Raw genomic sequence first — 22,018 nt, forward strand, 5'->3', positions numbered from 1 at the left:
AACCGGATCAGGCCAATTAGTCAACGTATCGGAACCCTTTAGAAAGAGAAGCTTTTTGTCTCAGAGTTACTGCTGGTAGGATTTAAACTTAGAGCTGCTGAATGCCACTTTTATTACCACATGTGGAGAGTCTGCATGAAAGTGAATCCTAGAGGGAGGGGAGCCAAACTGAGGGATGGAAGGAGGCAGAATCCTGATAGCATCATCTGAGTCTTGGAATCTAGCCATGCTTGGGCTTTTCAGTTATGTGTCTCAGTCAGTAATAATCCTTTTTCTTGATACATTATTAGTTCCTGATTATTATTTTCATTATTATATATTATATCATTAATTCTTAACAAATAAAAGTTGTTCTTAGCCTATGTTTTTAGTTTTTTTTTAATTGAAGTATAGTTGATTTACAATGTTGTGTTAGTTTCAGGTGTACAGCAAAGTGATATATATATATATATATATATAGGTTACTATAAAATATTGATTCTAGTTCAGTGTAGGTCCTTGTTAGTTGTCTATTTTATGTATAGTGGTGTGTATATGTTCCAGCCTATTTGAATTGAGCTGTAATTAATGACTGAAGAAGTCTGACTAGAACTTGTTTGCAGAGCAGAGGTAGGGTCACAGATGTGGAGGGTAAACTTGTGGTTGCCGGAGGTTGGGTGGGGAGCACAGGGGGGACGATGCGTTGGGAGATTGGGATTGACATATATACATACTACTATATGTAAGGGTAGATAACTAATAGGGACCTGCTGTGTAGCTCGGGGAGCTCTTCTCAACACTCTAGAATGACCTGTATGGGAGGGGAATGTAAAGAGTGTACATGTGTATGTGTGGCCAATTCACCTTGCTGTGCAGTAGAAACTAACACAACATTGTAAATGAACGATACTACAATAAAAATTTAAAAAAAGAAAAGAAGCCTGATACAATGGCATATAAAATCATCAATTCTAGAACTTGGAATTTCAGATCATTCTGCTCTTAACCCAGTGTCTTTCCAAACTGAACATTGGCTAAGACTGGGCCATGCTAATGAATAACATTTTCTCCTTATCTAGAAGTGAGCTGTAAGAACAAGTGCAATTTTGCTGTTCCTTCCACATGCATGCTTGTCCCACAGTTCCCGCACAATATCTTTTTTTCAAAAGACGTGGAGAATGTTGTAGTATAATAGAGGACAAAACAGAGCATTCTCAATGGACCAGTTTATTTATTTTAGGAGAGAGTATGTATAACGAAATGCATTTTTGCTCAGAAATTAAAAGGGTACTATCTGCTATTGTCAAACTTGTTTTTATAAACTCCTATTTTATATTTTACTTTGGTATATCAATCTTGAGTACTTTATTGTCAGGTCTTCATTGGTAAACCCCTTCCCTATGACAGTACAGTGTGTACTCAATTTTGGAGCATGGAAAATACATGTACTTGTTTTGTACCTGTAGTTTGGATATATAACTGACATCTTTGAGCTTTGGTACTTCAAAAATTTTAAGGCCGTAATGAGGAGTCACATTTACAATCATCAATATATTCTCTGCAATGAATATGCTCCCTTAATTAAATCATGATGCTGGAAAAACACACCAAATGGGTTTGGTTGATTCTTGCCTCCTTTAGATGTGATCCAACCCGCCCCCAACACTTTCACTGCCACAAAAAGAAACAACAAAAAAACCCACAAAAAAACAAAAACACAGTCTAGCATGGTGACCTGCTGAAGACATGAACATATCACTTGTATTTTATCTTTTGTCTCTGATGCTTTTTTTAAAGGAGGTTATAGGGAGGCCCCTAGTAGCCTTTCTGTGTATGCATCTAAGTTACTTCCCATGGTGGGATAATCGGTGTTAGGGAACTATAGAAAGAAGCTGCTGGTAGGTAAGTTCTGGCCCTGCAGGTAATTTGCATCTACGTTTTCTGTGATCTAGGTTTGAGGAACTGGGGTGGATCACTTCTGGGCCAAACCATCACTCTACAGAGACCACATATTTGAGAAAATGTTTTTGTGTACCTAATAATTTGTTTTAAGGCTCAGCTACTCTCTGGAGAACTGTATTTCTTGGAGACAGTCCATGGAACACCTGGATCCAAATCACCAGGGATGTTTTTAAAAAATGCAGCTCTCGGGCTTCCCTGGTGGCGCAGTGGTTGAGAGTCCGCCTGCTGATGCAGGGGACACACGTTCGTGTCCCGGTCCGGGAAGATCCCACATGCCGCGGAGCGGCTAGGCCTGTAAGCCATGGCCGCTGAGCCTGCGCGTCCGGAGCCTGCGCTCCGCAATGGGAGAGGCCACAACAGTGAGAGGCCCGCGTACCGCAAAACAAAAACAAAACAAACAAAAAAATGCAGCTCTCTAGGCCCCATCCAATGTAGTGAATCAGATACTCTGGGAATGGGACCAAGAGTCAGTCCTCTTCAAATAAGTACCCCAGTTGGTTCTTACATTCATTGAAGTCTGAGAAGTACTGCTATAGGCTACATCAACTTTGACTTACATCAACTTTGAGCTACTAGGTGATGACAGTCACGGGAATAAGCTCAAATACCACGTCTGTGGCTTCTCTTGTCTTTCAGCTACTTAAATATTTAATTTATATAACATCTGAGTGAGACTTTAAAGATGCATGGGAACTTTGAAAAAGAATATGCTGATTTAATAAACTAAGAAGAAAGCTTAGAACAAAAGATTTTATACATATGATAATTCAGGGTCAACTCAGTGAATGACAAAGCTATTTTTTTAACTCCCCCAAATAATATTCTCTGGATAATTTATTGTAAAAAAAAAAAATCAAGCACAGCTGTTTCCCTTTGCCTTATTAATAAGTCAATTATGCCTATTTTAATTATCCAATTTAAAGCATTTAACAATTAAGGCATTCAGATCTTGGTACTAACGGTCATATCAAAACACCTCAGACCCCATCTTCTCTCTCCAAACATCTATAAACTATAATTTATGTGAAAATATAGCTATCCACTTGTAGAAACTGGCAAAGTAAAACAGCCATTCTCAAAGAAAGTGGTTTTCAACTCTGGCTGCACATTAGAATTACCTGGAGAAATTAAAAAATATGACCTATAGCAATATCCTATGGTAAGCCAATCAAATCAGAATTTCTGGAGGTAGTGTCCAATCATTTTTTTCTTAAATTCCCCAGTGATTCTACTGCGAAGGGATCCATTCCTTTAGGTACTTCCCAGGCAGTGCAATATCTAACTCAATAAATGAAGTTCAGCTAAGAACAAAAATCAGTGAAGAGATTGCCTGAAGTCAGTGCAGTTCATTCATTTCCAGTCTGCCATCTTTATTTAAGCCAGGTTAGTAGAATAAGGGTGGTGTTCTAGGACAGGATGGTAATGCAGACTTTCTTTTTCTGAATTTTCTTTTTTATAAGGCCATTTGCTTATATTAGGCATATAATGCCATGTGCTATATTAAGGGACATATGTAAGAACAGACCTGCAAATGTATTTGTCTATTCTATGGATATTGTTGAAGATTTTAATTAACACAACATGGTGCTATCTTTCAGAAGATACTTGGGAGCAAATTTTTCTGATCTTATTAGTAGGAATTCTAAATGTTTAACTGGCTCATGAATCATGTAACTAGTCAAGTTTTACTTAATGAGCTGCTCGAAAGTTTAGAGCCAAATTCTCCCCATGAACAACAAAGATAAAAATGTGAAAATTTATACAAGAATAATTATCTTTGTTTTCCCTTTTTCTTTACCACCTCCTTATAACTTATCATTTTGATCTAGTTTTTTTTTTTTTTTTGCATCCATGAGCCACTGTAAAACTGTTTAGGAACAAAATTAGGCATACATAACTTTAAAGATATGTAACTAATAGAGCTGATGATCTAATACAGTACCACAAAAGATGGTACTTTAGTGTAAGTCAACTAATTTCCTCAACGTAAGAAAAGTTGAACATCAAAGTCAGCCTACAACATAACACATTCTGATGCTGAAATACAAACATGTAAGATATAGTGAACAGGCACACATACACCAGAATAGTGTTGTTGCGATTCTACATTTACATGTTTACCACTAACGTGGTGAAAGGGGCATAAAGGAGTGGTCAGAGGGAGGAAAAGTGTGTTCTTCATTTGAGAAGGAAAAAAAAAACTTTCAATTAGCTCAATTTGGTGTAAATTATGAGGGAAAAACATCTAGGTTAAGTTAGATATTTTAAATAACTTAGCTGGAAGACAATTTAATTTTTTTGCAAAGTACTCTATATTGCTTTCGTGATTAGTCAGTTAAATCTATAACATGCCACTACTAAGATACCTGAATTGCAAGTAGGCATTTTGAAGAAAGGGTTCTAGAGTCTGATTATTATAAAAAGAAAAGTTACCAGGTTCTTACTAAATTGCATTGATTATGAAAAAGGTGTTTTAAAAGTAATTTGTAGTCACTTAAGAGATGAGTATTCCTACGAATACATGGGTATTTGGAGTAAAATTATTCTTTAAAAAGAAAACCATTAGTAGTAACCTACACTGATGGATTAATTTGCGTATGTAATTTGAGACACAGGTTTCCTCTTAGCTATGATCACCTTTTATTAAAGTATTTACCTTCTGATTGATATACAGGCAAAAAACCTCTTTGAATTTTAAAAGAAAGCCTGGTTTTACACATGTATGTAAACTCTTAGGCTGGTTTTTAATTTATATCAGCTACATAATAAAATACCATCTTAATTTTAATACATTTCTTTTGGTTGAAGACATTGAATAGGTTTCACTATATCTGTGGTTTGTGTAATTATTACAAAAGTTGTATACAAACCCTGCAAATATGCAAAAATTGCAAAATACACTGTGACAGCTAATGCTCTGAAAACACTTTATTACACAAGTTACATTCAGATTCTGAAAATAGTGATCTAACAGTGTAACCATCTAAAAATAAGACATCCCCGAAACACACCAACTGAGGAAGAAAATTTAAAAAAAGAATTTAAATAGAGACTTCTTTTCTTTCCCTCATTGCAATATAATGTTAGTGATTTTAAAAAAATAGAAGGAGATTTAGCAGCTTTGTTGTCATGTAGCACAAAGTTTCTCTTTACTGCCACAGGCTGAGAATGCTGAACAGGAAAGGCACCAAAGAAAGACACTGGCAATGGAGGTGCTATTGGGAAAATACTGTGTTCAAGCAGAGAATGGGGTTATTTACAAACTACAGAAAAGTCTCAAAAATGCAGATGAGCAAACCTTCCATCATTAAATTACTAGTGTGATGGAAGAAGAGAACTGTTTATTCTACGTTCATATAAAGACAATGGCACTGTTATGAACTTTTAGGAAACTCCTCAACTAGAACCCAAAGCCAACTAAATCAAAACGAAGTAAATAAAATGTGTACAGTCCCACACAGACTAGTACAGTTTACAATTAAATACACAAAACGCTAAACGTGCTAAAGGGAAAGGAATCTGGCATTCTTGGCAAATTTCATCAACCTAAATCAAAGCCCCGTTTTCAGGAGGAAGGTGCGGGTACAGGCAGAGGTGCTGAATACTCCTCTTCTGACTCACTTCCGTCATCATCTTTCTCCTGGTCACTTCCCTCCGTGCTAAGGCGGTCAAAGCCTTTTCGGCTATAGCCTTTCCGGCTTGCGAAGAAGTTTCCGAGGTTTAAGCCTCCACTTCCCTTTCCTGCAGAAATCGAACAATGACAGAGGATTGAGGTAACATTTGCACAAATGATTCTCAGTTTCCTTGTAAATTCTTATGGGGATGGGAAAGGGTAGATATTAGCGGGGGGGGGGGGGAGTGACATAGAGAGATACTTATCCTACAGAGTCAGAAAGATACGATTCCACAGATTCATTAAAATAAATAAGGAAAAAACCCAAAGCTCCCCAGGATTATGTGTTTCTGCAGGATTATTTCAGATTCAGTTTTCACCTCCTGCCTGTTCCAGGCTCTCTGGAATGGGCATCCCCTTGAGCAGCTCTTCATTTCAATGACTTTACGAAAAGGTCATCTTCACCAAGACATGCACTGACATGCTGACAGAAGTGATAGAAAATATAGCGAAGATAGATGAAGCCAGATACAAAGGCAGGGGAAGAGAATTCGATAATACAGAAGAGCAAGCTGGGAAAATGAAGCTGGAGAACCTGCACCAGAGCCACACACTTCGGTCGGTTCATGGTTTGCATTCTGGGGATGCTGTGCTGCACACAAGGAGTTTAATTTCCAGAGAGAAAATAAAAAATATCTCCCTGCTTTTTACAAGACACGCACTTGTTGACTTTGAATCACACGTGAAGGATTCTAAAAGGTCACAGGCATACCTCTAAGTCTTCCCAGAATTCTTCCCGAACTTCCCTCAAGTTTATGTTCAGAATCTGCTAGAAAAAGATGGCATATTTCAAAATGAGTCCCAGACACCTTCCTCAATCCATGGGCTCAACTTTCAACACAAAACAAGGAATTAATTCATGAATGATTAATAACAAGGCCTGGCTCTTGTCTGTATGTATTCTTAGAATTCTAAGGGAAAATAAAGGCAATATATTATTGTGATGTATACAAAGGCCAGAGCTGGGTTTGACTCCTGCCTGTGTCTCTTACAGGCTGTGCAATCTCAATAAATTACTTCTCTGAGCCTCAGTTTTCTCTTCTGAGAAAAGAGAGATCAATGACAATCTCTACCTTTCTGTAAGGTTTAGATGGGATACTGCATATGACATGCTTAGAACAGTGCCTGGTACACACACAGTAAATGCTCAGTAAATATTAGTTACCTTTATTAGGACAAAATTCAGTTACCAGTAATGTGTAAAAATTTGGAAGCTTATTACAGTTTTAGGAATATTGGTCTTAGGTTTTTGTCTTTCTATTAAGAACAGTACATGTCCTGCTTGAGAAAGCTTTGGATCCATGTACACCATTACCTTTTTATGTAAGATGGAAGGCAAAAAACCTGAAACCCTGAGTACTTTCAGCCATACAAGGTGACCCCAATTCCAAAATTTGGGCTCCCCAAATTCCAGCCCATCTCCATGAAGAATTGACTTTCTTTCCTTAGTTGGAGGCAGAACTCCTTATGGACTTATTTCTCTGTGTGCTGCGTACCACCCTGCACTCATTGCCCTGCTTCCAACACTCCCTTAAGGGCTATGGTCAGGGAAAGAAGGCTCAAAGTCTGTAACCAGGAGAGGCGGCAGCATCGTGGAGAAAGCTCACAGGCGAGGACAGAGCAAAGGCAGGAGTTGGTGGGGAGAGAAATAGGCAAGAAAAATCTGATGAGACCGTTAGAAAGCCAACAAATTAGACTGTAATTTCCATAAGGATGAGGGACAGTCCCTAGTCAGTTTTGCATCCCCTGTGCCTAGGACAGTGTCTGATGTGGAGCTGACATGCTGTAAGGGTGTGCTGAATAAGTGGAAGGCCTTTCATGAGGGTTATTAAAAACCCTCAGAGACTGGATAAGATCTATCAGGAACAAATGTTGAAAAAAGGTGAGAGGCTGATCTACTTTTAGAATTAAATGTATTAGACTGAACCGTATAAAACTGTAGTTTTCTAAATAAAACATGATTGAACAATGGCAGTTTCATATGGTTCAACCTGGGTCCCTGTCTTCCCAACACACGTCTGTAAACTCAGTATCCCGGTAACAGTGCCACCCACGCGTGCTCACAGCAAACAGGAGACACCAAACCTTCTCGACTCCCCAGCCACTCCACCTCCAGTGTGGGTTCATTACCAACATTCCTGCTACCTGCCCCCAGGCCCCATGTGTTCCTGATACTCTGTGTATTTATCACTGCACTTACCACCCTCTCTTAATACCTTTATGTGTCAGTTCTTTTTTATGTGTCATCTATTCCCTGAGCTCCATTTATTTATTCAGTCATTTCCCCAATGACTAATTATCAAACCCCTAGTGCCAGGAACTGTTATTTGTGCTGAGGATATATCAGTAAACAAGTAAACATACAAGATGCTTGCTCTTTTGAAGTTTCCATCTAACTCCATGAAGATAATGACTACATTTACTTATCTTTGCCTCTGCTTAACACAGTTCCATACCCGTAACTAGCGCTCCATAGCAGACCCTTTTGGGAAGAGTTAGCTGTATTTTTGCAGAGCTTTACTGATTGCAGATGAAAAGCAAAAGAAAGTCCTAGAAAAATTCCCTTTCACAAATTATTAAATTAAATCCTCTGGTTTTGTTTCTGTGTCAGGGCTTTGCCATGGGCACTGAATCCCTGCCATGGTTGCCTTGGCCTGAAATACGATCAGATGTGCTGTTTCTTGATCAAATGCTTCCTTCCACCCTGGTCCATGGACGCCTTCCCAAGCATAGCTGTAACCTCCTGCCTTAGGACCTGGGGACCCAGCTAAGGGACTGTTCCTGACAGGTGAGGATCACAAGTTGGATTATTTGTTTATTTATGTGGATACCTTGAAAGGGTCCTATAATATGATAATGATTTGATAAAATACTGACACCAGTATTGGACCCTCCCTGTTCGGTTAGGGAAGGCTGATGGCCTAAATTATGACTATTTAAAAACTATCAAATGGTTTCTTATAGAAATAGTTGGTTTCCTGAGAGAGCTGAGGTTTAAGACAAGTATCTTTTATGACTTCTTATGACATTTATTACTTTATTACCAATGATTATTCCTAATAATTATTGGTGGTATTAATTGAGCACTTACTAAGTGCCGGGTACTGTGATAAATGCTTTATGTACATTATTTCATTTAATCGTTACACAACCTTGTGAGTATTTTATCCCCACTTTATAGATGAAGTGGCTTAGAGAGATTAAGTAACTTGCCCAAGGTCATGTAGCTAGGAGCTAGAGCCAGGACTAGGGAAAAATACTACTTCTAAAAAACTGACCCAGGCATTTTGACGACTGGGCCTGTTTCTAACAGAAGGGATCTCCTCCTTCCTGACCCTTCAGCTAATTTATACTGACTCTACTTATCTACGCAGTTTCATATGGAGACATTAAATGGGTTTAAGCCAACGCTAAAAGGCAATAATAAAGGTTATATTTTAATCTAACTATCCAAATTTTGAAGCTCCAGATATATTTTCCACTGTGATACTAACTATAGACAATATTTGGAACATAGACAATGTTGAAAAAGGTAGAGAACACAAGAGAAAAACAACAACACTGAAAAACATCACAACCAAACTTTGAGGATAATCAGGCCAAACATTCTTTCAAAGGTCAGGTTCCAAGTTCAAGGGGCCCATTTTACTTGCCTCCAAAGGCCCTTGATTTTTTCCACCGAATAAATAAGGCAATGGCCAGCAGGACAACCACCGGAATAACCAGAAGGGTTGTAATGAGAATCACGGGCACTCCCGAGCCTGGCTCTTTGATCAGTTTCTGTTTCTCCTGCATCTTCTGCAATTCTGAGGAGGCGGGTTTGTTCTCCATTTTGGTTTCAACAACTGCCTCGGATTCTTCAGGGAAAGAAGAGTTTACAATATTCAACTAACTCAAAGACTCCAAAACCCTCCCACCCGCCCCTACCCAGGCAAATTAACAGCTGCTCATGAAGAACCTGTTGAGCTCAATGCATGTGGGGTTCATATTTCAATATCTGCATCTACCGAGCTGGCAATTGTGACTAGCAAATTCCCAGTGAATGATTTTTCACCTTTAAATTGGGTTTCTTTGGTTCTGCTCTTTGTTCCCTCTTTAACTATAATTCCACAAAAGATATATCCTACTTTTGCATTTTTTCAAAGTTAAAATGGACAGGCAGCATGGTGTAGGGGACAGAACTGGCATGCACGGTGGAGTCAGATGAATCTGGGCTCAAATCCCAGTTCTCTTACATAGTCAGCGTGTGTAACTTTGGGCAAGTTACTTAAGTGATCTGGGCCTTGGAAACCTCCTCTGTATAACTGTAATGATGATAACAACCTCCTTCATGAAATTATTGAGGATAAATGTTTCTCATAAAAAAGGTGCTTAGTATTTGTTTCCTTGTGTCTTCAGTTTATGAACCTCTTTCATGTTCAATGAATTATTAGTACCTCACATGCATAGTTGCACATATTAATTCTAGAATTAAGAAATGGAAAAAGGAACTGTGTCCTTTCCAGGTTCTTTTCTACCATTCCCAGCAAGTTGTAAGTGCACACAGATGCACTGTATGTCCATTTGTTGTTGATGAAAATAACTTACACAACTATTCTGTGATACTGGCAGATACTGGGTAGATATCAGGCCTAAAGTACTGCTTGGGAAATTGATACAATAAAACTGCAGGAATCTTAATAACTACTGACTTGAAAATGAGGTTGAACCTTGAGGCATTCTTGCCCCCAAGAAGCACATATATGTGTTTGTACAAGAACACTGTGTGTGAAGGCTGGAAGTCACAACCATGTTTGCCAAAAGGCTCACAAGGTTTCTGAACTTCAACTTCTTGGTGTGCCCTCTGCCCTATGATACAGAGTGCATCATATGGCCTCGTGGAAATTTTGACAAAATGGCAGGGATAAGTGGTTTAACATGATCAGGAAAATCTTTGGTTAATATTTAATACGTATGGACACAGCTTAGTATCTTGCTGGACACTTCTCCAAGGAAGCATTTCTTAAATTGCTTAAGGCATTGTAAACACAATTTATGATACACACAATTGGGAGGTCCCAGGTTTTTGCCTCAATGTTCTGAGCCAGCCTCCTTCCCAGTCTCAGTTAAATCTATCAAGCACGTACTCTGTTTCAGGCATTGTTCTCATTTAATCATCACACCAAGCCTATGAGTGGGCACTATTATTACCACCATTTTACAGATGGCCTCACAGTCTTCATTTCCTTCCCTGTACTGTGATTAAGGGGAGACCATTATTTCCCTTCCTTTATCCACTGAAGTGGGTCTTGAAACTTCAGTGGGAAAGAAGGAAGGGGATTGGTTCATAGATCTAAATGGTTCAAATTTAATCTTTTAAGTCTCAGTTTCCAAGAGGAATACGAATGTGATTCTTACTCTTCCTGACCACTAGCTGTTTTGTCTTTTTCTTCACTGTTGTAGAAAAGGTATACAAATTGTTCTATATTTAAGCCTGTTCTATATTTAAGCAAAAAATAACAATAAAGAGATGATAGGATTAAAAAATATAGGCCAAAGATATAGATTGGTAGTCAAGAACTTGTTGCCTTGGAAGAAGGGTTTATTTCTACTTGAAAGTGACTATAATCAGAGTAATTACATAGCACTTCCTACCTGTCATTCAGTGGTTTACCTACACCTAAGACATTGGCTGTACCAGTTCATATCTAGTTTCATCGATAAGGCAGAGCTAGGATCGGGCTCCAATAAAAGGAAAGAAGAACTATGAAGTAGGTGACAGACTAACAGAATCATTTTACCATTCACAGTAAGTGTGCTGAGAATGAGGTAATGAACTTGCTAAGATACGCACACTGCACTGCACTTTAGAAATTCTTGATTTCCACATCCCTTCTGCACGCTGAGTGCCATCTACTAAAAATAGTTGAACTTTCTAACTTTTGGAACCAGCTGAAGTATGTTTAGATTTTAAAAGATGCTCTACGTTTTAAAGAAAGAGGATAAAAAATTTTAATTTCCCAATATAAAAGAAAAAATTGCTGCTCTTCTTAGAAGCCGTTATAAGTGGAGTAAAAAGCCTAAAAAATCATTATCACTTAAGAGACTAAGAATTCCATTCAAAGCGTAAAGAACAATCTAAATTCTGTCACTTTTACTCTTTATCCTAAATTCTTTATTTAAAACCCCCAGTAATTTAGAGCATCCCTGATGAAGATGGAATGGAGAAGCTCTAAGATTAGCCAGGACCTGGGGCTTCTGGAAGGTGGGGGTACCCCATGTGACATTGTGACATTCTCCTATATAAGAGGCCAGATGTATTCAATCTGCAACAAAATATGTCTTCAAACAAGCTTTCTTGGAATCTCTAGAGATACTTGGAAATAAAAAGAATTTTGAAAGCTGATGTATAGGAAGTTTTTTCCTTCTTCTTTAAAGCAATGCATTTAGAAAGGGAGGCTAGGTGCACTCCTGTGTGAGCTCACACACACAAGAACGTGCATGTCTCTCCCCCCTTGACAGAAGGAGAGAAGCCCAGAGACCACCTGGAGTAACCGGGACAGGAAAGGACAGACATTCTTAATACAGCAACATAGCAATTATGACCCAGTCCATCACAGATGGAACTGAAGGCTGAAGGTTGTAGACGGCATACTGGCAAGTAGCATGTTAGAAGACCTGAAAAGTACATATAGCACCAATGAGATTACAGGCATACTTTGGAGCTATTGCGGGTTCAGTTCTGGACCAACTCAATAAAGCAAATATTGCAATTAAGCGAGTCACATAAATGTTTTTGTTCGCCACTGCATATAAAAGTTATCTTTACACTATACTGTAGTCTATTAAGGGTGCAACAGCATTGTCTTAAAAACACAATGTATATACTTTAATTAAAAAATAGTTTCTTGCTAAAAATGCTAACCATTATCTGAGCCTTCAGCGAGTTCATAGTAGTAACATCAAAGATGGTGATCACAGATCACCATAACAAATAATATTGAAAAAGTTTGAAATATTTCAGGAATTTCCAAAATGTGACACAGAGACATGAAGTGAGCAAATGCTGCTGGAAAACGGCGCCGACAGACTTGCTCAATGCAGGGCTGCCATAAACCTTCCATTTGTAAAACACACGAAGTGCGTATCTACAAACTGCAATAAAACGAGTATTCCCGTACTCATTTTTTGGTTTGTGTGTTAAATGCAATGTGCTTCCCCTACAATGTGTTGCTCTCCATAAGGTCTAAGATGCTAACTGCTAAAAACAGAGAATTTATTTTTATTTTCTTAAGTCTGATTTGCCATCATCATCTTGTACGGTAGGGGTGGGGAAGGGGTGAAGGGCTATGCTTTTGGTGGGATATTGGCATATCTATTTTATCCCTAGTAACTTTATTCGAAAGTTTCAATCCCTTTCCTAAGTTTCTATCATCACAAATTCTCTTATCCCTGAAACTCCCTGAGAACACAACACTGGTTCTGAAACTCTATTACTGATCGGTTGTGTAAACTTTCACAGTGGGGATGAGTGTCATCAAAGGTTACTCGAATTGCAAAATTTACAATTACCATGTATCTACAGGGCTGTTAAATCTGGGATGGTGTTTCTCCCTCTCTTTGTAAGAGGTGGTTTAAATTAAGCTTCCAGATTTTGATAAAAGACAAACTCTTGGAGATCCAGAATGATTTATATTCCTTTTTGTAATAAGAAAATAATCTTTTATAAAAAAGTTTAATGAGAGTCATACGGATTCAAAGAGGACTAGAACAAGTTCATTTGGGTTTGGGTATTCCTAACTATTAAAATGGAACTGTCATGACAAGGCATTTCAATTAAATTGACTATTTGAGCTGCTGAGAGGTTTCTCCACCAAACAGACTCAGTGGTGTGCAGGAGAGAGGATGTGGCCAGTGGGTGAGATCAGTGTGGCTGGGCTGTTCACAGCAGGTCAACCAGTATAGTCTCAGAGTTTTGGTGGGATCTATTTAAATAGAAACGGTCTGAGGCCACTTCGAAATCCCAGAGATTTCAGAGTAAACTGCAACCATCCGCAACCCGTAGTTCCTGGAAGAATTTATGGTGAATGAATTGGTGGTATTGATCTCTCCTCAGCAGTACGGTAATAGTGGTTAAGAGCATAGCTTTGGTGCCAGACTGGTTTAAATTCTGGCTCTGCCATTTAATATCTTAGTAGTAATTCTGACCCTCAATTTTCTCACATATGTAAAATGGGGATAATAGCAATTAACATATGGCTGGTGTAAGGATTAAACTTAATTCTCTGTATAGTCCATTTTTTGTGCTCCATAAATGACAGCTCTTATTAATAACGGTATCTTTTCCAACGTCTTTATTCCAGGGCGAATAGAACTTATTGATAACTCTTTACATAACAATAACAGAAAAATAGCAGATCAGGAACTTCTTCAATATGTGTAGTAGGAATGCCACTCAGTAGTGTCACCTGGGTAGAATCTCTACAAATGCCAAACAGTTGCTATTTATTTATTTTATAATATTATCTTACCCCTTTCAACCTGGAGCCGGCTATATTTTCTTATCTGCCTATATAAAAGCCCTAAATTGCCTCTTGGTTCTGGCTTCTCTTCCTCTCTTTTCCACCTGCTTTCATGAAAAAGGAAAACAAGTAAGCCTAGGCTTAAGTCTTAATATCTGGGAGAATCATTTGTAAAGCAACTAAGAATTGAATCACTTTGCTACTTAAACATTAGGAACACCTCTAGTGAGTTCTTAACTGCACGACAATGTCAAATCCCTGAAAATAGTAGAAAATATATCAATATAAACTGATCCTAAGAAAGGGAGAAAATAATTTGACTGGGATTCCAAATGAACCCAGTAGTTTTGCCAGTAGCTAAATTCCATCCCCCCATGTCTTACAATACATACCAATGATATAGTACTTATTTCTATATATGAATATGCATGTATGTATGTACACACACACACAGAGTCCTTACAGGCTATAAGTCTCTTGAAGTCAGGCAGTTCCATCGCTATAGTGCCTTACATATAGATGGCCCTCAGTAAATGCTGGGGGCTGAATGGTACTAAGATTGGAGCTTAGGGAGCAGCTAATCTTTTCAGGCCCCTATATTATTAACTCTCCAAAGATATTTTTCGCTCTAAAGATTAGAGCCCATTAAAGAAGGCCTTTCCCAGCATGCTGGATGTTATTTTTCTACTTGCCTGAGGTTAAAACTTCCAAAAGTGACTGACTGACTTTTTTTCCTCTCTGAATGCCTCTGACCCACTTGTTGTAGATTTCTTACATCCCCAATCACTTTTCATCACTTGAAATCAGTGAGTTTGAGCTCATTATTACTATTCCATTTTATCAGAAAAAGCAGTGGCAGCATGTAGGTTTAAAGCCTCAAGTACACAGTAGAAGTTATCGATAATTTACCAGATTATATTATATTTTTAGCCTGATAATATTTAAATGCAATCAAGAGCCATAAAAGAATTCAACACACATAGCCTTGGGTTTCAAAGTCACACAAGGAATCTGACCAACCTTTGATCTCCTGGACCTCAATGCCAGCCTTTTTAACTGATCGATGTTCCATTTCTGTAATACAGTACAGCAAGGAGAGAGAAAATCAGAATCCCCAAAAAGAATGTTTGAAAACTTAATTTTGATATTAATTGTTCTCAGTAGAAAATATTTCTTTAATTCATCAAATACATTAGTATATTAGAAAAGACTTTGATACAAGTCACTAATGAGGTGCCAGGTCCATGAATCCTAGATAAAATCCTCCTAGGGAAAGCTGAAATAATATTTCCAAGGTCTTCGTATCTAAAATGAGATTTTCCATGTGGAGTTTACAATTCTGTATTATTTCTGAAATATCAAGTAGTTCTGTTTTCATGTGGACATCTTAGACTGACTACTAGTTCTGCCATGTTTATCAGTCTTCTAGTTGACAGATTGATTTGACTAGTTAAATAGTACAACATAAATACACAAGACACTTGTTTAGTCTTCTACGGCAGTCCTATTGTTCCCAAGGTACTGTTTTTCCCAGATTTATTATTTGGTTGCATTCTGGACTGCGCAGAAGGCTTTTTCTCTTTCATAGCTGAATGCTATATTGTAGTGCTTCTCAATCAGGGGATATTTCAAAACAACTTGGGAAGTCTTTCCAAAATACCCATATTATAACTCTTCTTCTTTCTATAGATCTTGAATGGGGTCTGGCCATGTGTGCTTTGAAAACCTTCTCCAGGTGACTTGGATATGCATCTCTGTTTAGTACCAACAGCTAGGGTGGAATAATGAGCCTTAGATGGGAATCTTAATGAGTTCAAGTATCATATTCCTATCTGTAAAATGAAGATACTAGTTAGATTTCTGAAGTTTTTTCCATCTTGAAAGGTATTTATCCATCTTTTATTCTGAAAAGCCTGGGTTCAGTCATGCAATTTGGAATTCTCCATCTCTCTTTGCTTTCCTGTCTGCCTACACCTTCTGGTTCTTCTTTGAGGAGGCAGGTGGTAGGAGAGGCACACTTGCAGGGGAATGTGCAGCTACTGCTGGAGGGGAATAGTCCATGGGCACCTCTGGACACTCAGCCCTAACTGGGTCCTTATTACAAAACAGCAAAAATTACTCAAAGGACAATTCTGAAGACAACAGTTACCAAATTAACTTGGGCTCCAAGACCTGTACAGTATATGATTAAAGTTTTTGGACTCATGATTTTACTTTTGTTATACCTTGTATTTTTTCCTTGTTGTAATTTGCATTTTTCCTTATTATAAGTAGTATTTCTTATCTTCATCAAGTCCACAAGTCTTTATTATTTCTCTATTTAAAACTGCTGTTGTAGGTCCTGATACCTCAAATTTATTATCCGCAATTCTTTTCCTTAACCTCATCTTCTCCTACTGTTTGGACCCTGCCATATTTTAAAAGCGTCTCTGGACATTGGGGTTTGTGGTTTACTAAGCATCTGGTACTGTTCAATTTAGAAAACTTAAGTTTTTAGTACGGTACCGGTGGCTATGTTAGTATACTTTTTAAGAATTAGAAATAGTGCTCAAATTGCAATTAGAAGTCTCCAAACGATCTGGCCTGATCCTGATAGAGAAACTCTTCTGTCCCCAGACACACTTTTGGAGTTACATGAAAACATAGTTCAGTATTTTGAACAAGCTGAAGTCTAAAGGGAAAATGCAGAGGGCTTCCTGTTTGGGATGATATGTGTCTGACTCAGATGCTGGTCTTCCAAGATGCTCAGCAGCTACTGAGAGCTGAAGAGCCACGTGGGAAGGGATGCCTCAAGTCAGGCCCTCTGCTTTGCCAGAGTCATCTCCTCCTTCTGGAACTAAGTTGGAATTAACATTGGCTTTCAATGTAACAGACATTACTTCAGGCATCAAGAATTTCCTGTGGAATATCTGTGGAAATAAGGGGATAACTGCCAGCAGAAAAAAAAAAAAGTTTCTTTCCGTTTTTAAAAAAGTTAATCCCTGAAATGACTACCAACAGGTCTTTTAACAACTGCCAGTCATACCTTGATTCCCTACTCTACTCCTAGCAATAAAAAGAGACGGACATGCAAATTTTTTGACATGTTTTTAAGCAATAAAACTGAGGGAAAATGTGGACAATAATGCTGTAAAAGTCATACTTTCAGTTGAGGTGAACTTCCACACGGTATTGGTGTGAGCATCTCCAACATACACGGTGCCGTCTTCAGACGCAGTGATGTCATGAGGCATGTCAAAGTGCTGCCAAAACAAGAAGCACATGGTGTGGTGGTGAGCCTGTACTTGAGGTCTTCATGAAAAGGCAGACAAACACAGTACAGCACCCAAGAAGACCATAAGCATGTTACTCAGACCAGAGAAACAATGATTCCCATCAAAGCAACTCTAGGCCAGAAAGAGTCATCCCTTCACGCACTGGGCACTGCCTCTGCCAGACATAATTCTGTGTGCTGGGAAACGCTGAGGCAGCCTCATCACTGACTTTCAAGTCTTTTAAGAAGTGAACAGGGCTTTCCTGGTGGTGCAGTGTTTGAGAGTCCGCCTGCCGATGCAGGGGACACGGGTTCGTGTCCCGGTCCGGGAAGATCCCACATGCCGCAGAGCGGCTGGGCCTGTGAGCCATGGCTGCTGAGCCTGCACGTCCGAAGCCTGTGCTCCGCAACGGGAGAGGCCACAGCAGTGAGAGGCCCGCGTACCGCAAAAAAAAAAAAAAAAAAAAATGAAGTGAACATTTACAAGCAGATTATTTTTTTACACTCTTGATTAGTTGGTGTTCATTATTTACCTAATTATTTATATTTATAATTAATAATAATATTTTTTGCCTTCATATTTCTTCTACCTTTAGTCATTGTCAAATTGGCCTGTTTTAATTTGTACAACTAAAAAGGACCAGGTCTTAATTCTTGTTATTATTCTCATCAAGCTATCATAAGCTTCCTTAAAAAGTACTTTTATATTACTGATAAGAGGCATCATTTCAAAGATCCAGGACATTCAGATTATTTCTGAAATGAATACTAGGCGATAAGCAGTAAGGTCGGGTTTTCTACTCTGAAGCCCAGTGTTGACAATATTTTTGGTCAGCAAAGGAAACAAACTGAGTGTGCCCTTCAGTATTTCCTGGTTTTTGTACTTACTTCAGATACACTGGTGTTTTAATATGTCTTTCTTCATGACATATTTCCATATCAAATCATGCCATCTCAATCATGAGGACACAGGAGACAGGGGAGCCCTTTATGTGACTTTATCGGGGTCACCGAGTTGGTTTCTTGAAGAGCAGCCTTAAAATGTGCTGCTTCCATTTCCATCTGTCTACTGAAGGTTTCAAGGGTGCCACGTCTTGGCTAGTTGGCAGGATGTGGATGATTTTTTTCATCTTTGAGGCCAGGAGGCCTGCTTGAGTGTACCATTATCAAAAATATGATCAGTGAGTATGAATAGGAACATTATCCTGACTTATGGGCTTACCAGATAGCATCTGTCCACTTTGGTTTGCTGAGTACAAAGGGTGCTAATGAGGCAAACTGCTCTTCTTAGCCCGCTGTAGGAGGGGCAGAATACATGCTCTGGAGAAACGACTGTGCTTTGAAAATCAGCAACAATTTGTCACATTGAAAAGAAAAATGAGACAGCCATGCTGAGGAGGCTCATTCCTTCAAACTATCAAATGAGCTTGACAAATGTGCAGGAGAAGGACAGAGAGCCAGAAATCAAAACACTGCCTTGCTGAAATCCCCCAAACCAGTCATTAAATGTTCATCTTTATTTTGGGTTCAGCTAATAGGTGGCAACAGAATTGCATATCACAGGGAGCTCTTCCTCTATGCCAAAATATGTTTTAAGAAACTGCTTTGCAAAAGATGTGGTTGTAAAGTACTTCATATTTTCTGATGGGAAAAATATTATAATAGGTGGAGAAACAGAGGTGAGGGGGTAATGTTTGAACTATTCATTGGTAAGGACTTTGCTTTAAATTAATCACAATATGTCATCAGTTCAAGGCTAGAATAACAATCAACCTCTATCTGTGGTTCTCAAACTGATCCAGGGAGACAGGGGTTCAGCTGGAAATATTCTGGGGCCACAGGAACGGTTCAGGGGGAAGCTTAGTGATGGGACTTTGGGACCTCTATTCCTACTGCAATCACAGGCACTCAACTATAATCTTTTAAATGAATTATTCTACTGCTCTGTGTCATCTGAAACAAAATTATGCTGTAAGATTTAGTGTTAGGTTTTAAGACTTCAGAGTTGGACAGATTTAAAGATCTACTCTAGGCTTTGAAATCTTCTCTTGAGGTACTTCTCCCTAACAAAATAAAAGTGATCAGAGAAAAGAATGATAGCAACTTCCTGGGCATCCGGTGACATAGCCCAGGGCAATCTGCCCTCAAAATCTTATATTCTGTCTTAAAAATTCATAAGGAATTTGTGTTCTCCATATCCTATGTTTGCATTAACACAAAATAATGTTTAAACTTACTTCATATTAAGCAAAATCATTTTCTAAGAAGTTGTACCAAGTTATGTTATGGTTTAATATATTCCGTGGCCTCAGTATTAAACACATTTTCAAGTCAAAAAGACCTGAGTTTAAGATCCAGGTGTGCTACTTACTGTGTAGCTTTGGCTATGTAATTTCACTTGTGTGAAACTTAGGCTCAAACACTGTCAAATACTGTGATTTTAATCTCCATTGTTAAGGTTGGAGAAATAACACGAATCTGGGGTTACTATTCCCTTCTTTCTATCTTTCTGATTTATTTTATTTTATTTTATTTTTTGGTATGGAGCAGTGGGGATATTCCTTTCCTTTTCCACATGAGCATCCGTGCAGAAGAAAGAAGACAAAAAAACGCCTGCCTGAAGGGTGTATGAAAACCGATGACAGGGACCATAGTCTTTGCTATGATTATGGGAGCAAGAATGTGGGGGGGCAACTATGTATCTTTTGCCCTCAGAACTTTTTGACACCATTTGATAGAATCATCTTCTTTATTGTCCTACTGTCTCAGCTTCCCTGCATAGAGGTAAAGATGGAGATCACACATTCAGACATAAACATTCCTAAAGAATGTAATAGAAGAGGGAGAACTGAAGTATATGAGGAGATAAGTAGTGGACAGGCACAAACAGCGGGATAGACACATTATGTAAAACTTGACTTTTGACTTGCAGGAAAAATCACTTCTTACATAGGAGTCAATACACCACATTATTCCCTTCACCCAAACTTAATCTTTGTGATGATAATCTAATTAAGTGAAAATTCTGAGAGATTCATAAACCGGTTTCAGTTTACTGAGTCAACACAGAACACATTTCTATGTTTTGGTGTAATATCAAGTCTTGTTTATTGAAAGGAAAAGCAAATTTCATCTTGGAGCTAGACTCTCTTTTCAAGTTTGCTGTATTGACCCATATATTGTGACTTATTCATTGCTGAATGTCTGATGAATACTGATGTTTAGGCACAAGGCTGTCTGAAAATTTCATTCAGGGCTGCTCTCATTTTTATGAGAGTACGGCTCATTTAGAATCTAGCCTCTAGCTTAGCACTTAGTGTTGATTTCTAGATGCATATTTGAATTAAAAGTTAATATCCTGATTGACATAGTTCATTATTATTAAAAGAACAATCAAGCAAACACTGTTAATGCAAAGTGAAGACCTGAAAGGAAGTGAAGTATCTCACTTTCTTTATCAATAGATATGAAGAAGCTCAAAGCAGCGAAACAATGAAGATCAGATAATCAGTCAGGATCTGAAACAGTACTGAGGTAAAATACCTATCATCGATGTAGTGAATTTCTTTCTGAAGGGCTATTATGATTGGATATTTGATTGCTTATTGCTTTTCAGGTGAAATACTTCTACGAAAAGTCCTGTTTGTTATGTATCAATAGAAACTCCAAAAAAAAAAAAAAAAAGAAATTTGTACAGGAATATTTACTTCAGATTCAGTTTGGTTCAACTTGGATCCTGTAAGTTTTGTTAAACTTCAACTGAGGGAAAGGCTGTGTCCTGTTCTGTTCACCATCGTATCCTTAGTATCTAGCATAATGCCTGATACAGAGTAGGTACTTAATTAATAGCTCTAGAATGAATTTTAATAAATCCCAGACTGGCTGTCAGTGTTCTAACATTGGCATTGTAAAGTGTTTTTTTTTTTAAGCTAGCAAATTTGGTGTCTTAGAGAATACTATAGGAATTTGAGTATGGAAATATGGTTTATCCAGTGGCTTACGACAGCTGCATTTTGATCCATCAAAGCTGATAAATCTTTACAAATTTTGAAAAATAACTCTTATTTGCAGCATTTTAGGTAAAATCTATGTACCACAAGCACATTCAGGCAGTGTATATGAGCATTCTGATCATTTTGGCAATCATTTTGCAAAGAAAGCAAACTGAGGAGACAGAGGGCTATGGGCACACTGCACCACAGTCACTGTGTTTGTAAAAAGCACTGTTAGAATAAACAGTGGTATACCATTGTGAGGTCAAAACTAGACTTTAGTCTTTTACCTAAACCAAATCTCTAGAACTTGAATACATTCTAAGAAGTGCTATTTTCAAGTCTTGTTGCTCAGTGTAGTCATAGCATAAAAAAAAGCAAACACGATTTCTGTTGAATCTAAGAGAACTATAAAATTATAGTTTAACATATTGTGGTATCTTCTTTACTTGGATGAAACCAGGAAAAGACTTACATTTTAGATAATCTAACTACAGTGAATTTAAACCTGCTCTTGTGTGCAAATCAACTAAGAACCTTCGAATTGCGTACAGTGTTAATTTGCATCTGAAGAAATTCACTGAGGAATAGATAAGGACATTTATTCTAAATAAAACATAGTATACAGCACTCCCATCAACCTCGCTAAGAAAGTAAT

At 38.1% G+C, this 22,018-nt stretch overlaps 1 protein-coding gene across 4 annotated transcripts in view; it reads right to left on the reverse strand.

Annotated features, from left to right (window-relative positions):
* Window positions 1-4,851: 4,851 nt before the first annotated feature.
* Window positions 4,852-22,018, reverse strand: part of PAM (peptidylglycine alpha-amidating monooxygenase) — a 284,680-nt gene continuing 267,513 nt past the window's right edge. For 2 of the 4 annotated variants that reach the window (XM_082836780.1, XM_082836778.1), the window contains 4 exons: window positions 17,258-17,357; window positions 15,136-15,189; window positions 9,268-9,471; window positions 4,852-5,682 (listed from right to left, as the gene is read on the reverse strand). In XM_082836780.1, the coding sequence (XP_082692906.1) occupies window positions 5,507-5,682; window positions 9,268-9,471; window positions 15,136-15,189; window positions 17,258-17,357 (534 nt within the window). In that variant the 3' untranslated portion in view covers window positions 4,852-5,506. Of the gene's footprint in view, window positions 5,683-6,326; window positions 6,381-9,267; window positions 9,472-15,135; window positions 15,190-17,257; window positions 17,358-22,018 lie in introns of all 4 variants that reach the window. The other 2 variants (XM_082836777.1, XM_082836779.1) reach the window with 2 other exon arrangements.

Source organism: Leucopleurus acutus (assembly GCF_964270905.1).
Source record: "Leucopleurus acutus genome assembly, chromosome: 3".
NCBI lineage: Eukaryota > Metazoa > Chordata > Mammalia > Artiodactyla > Delphinidae > Leucopleurus > Leucopleurus acutus.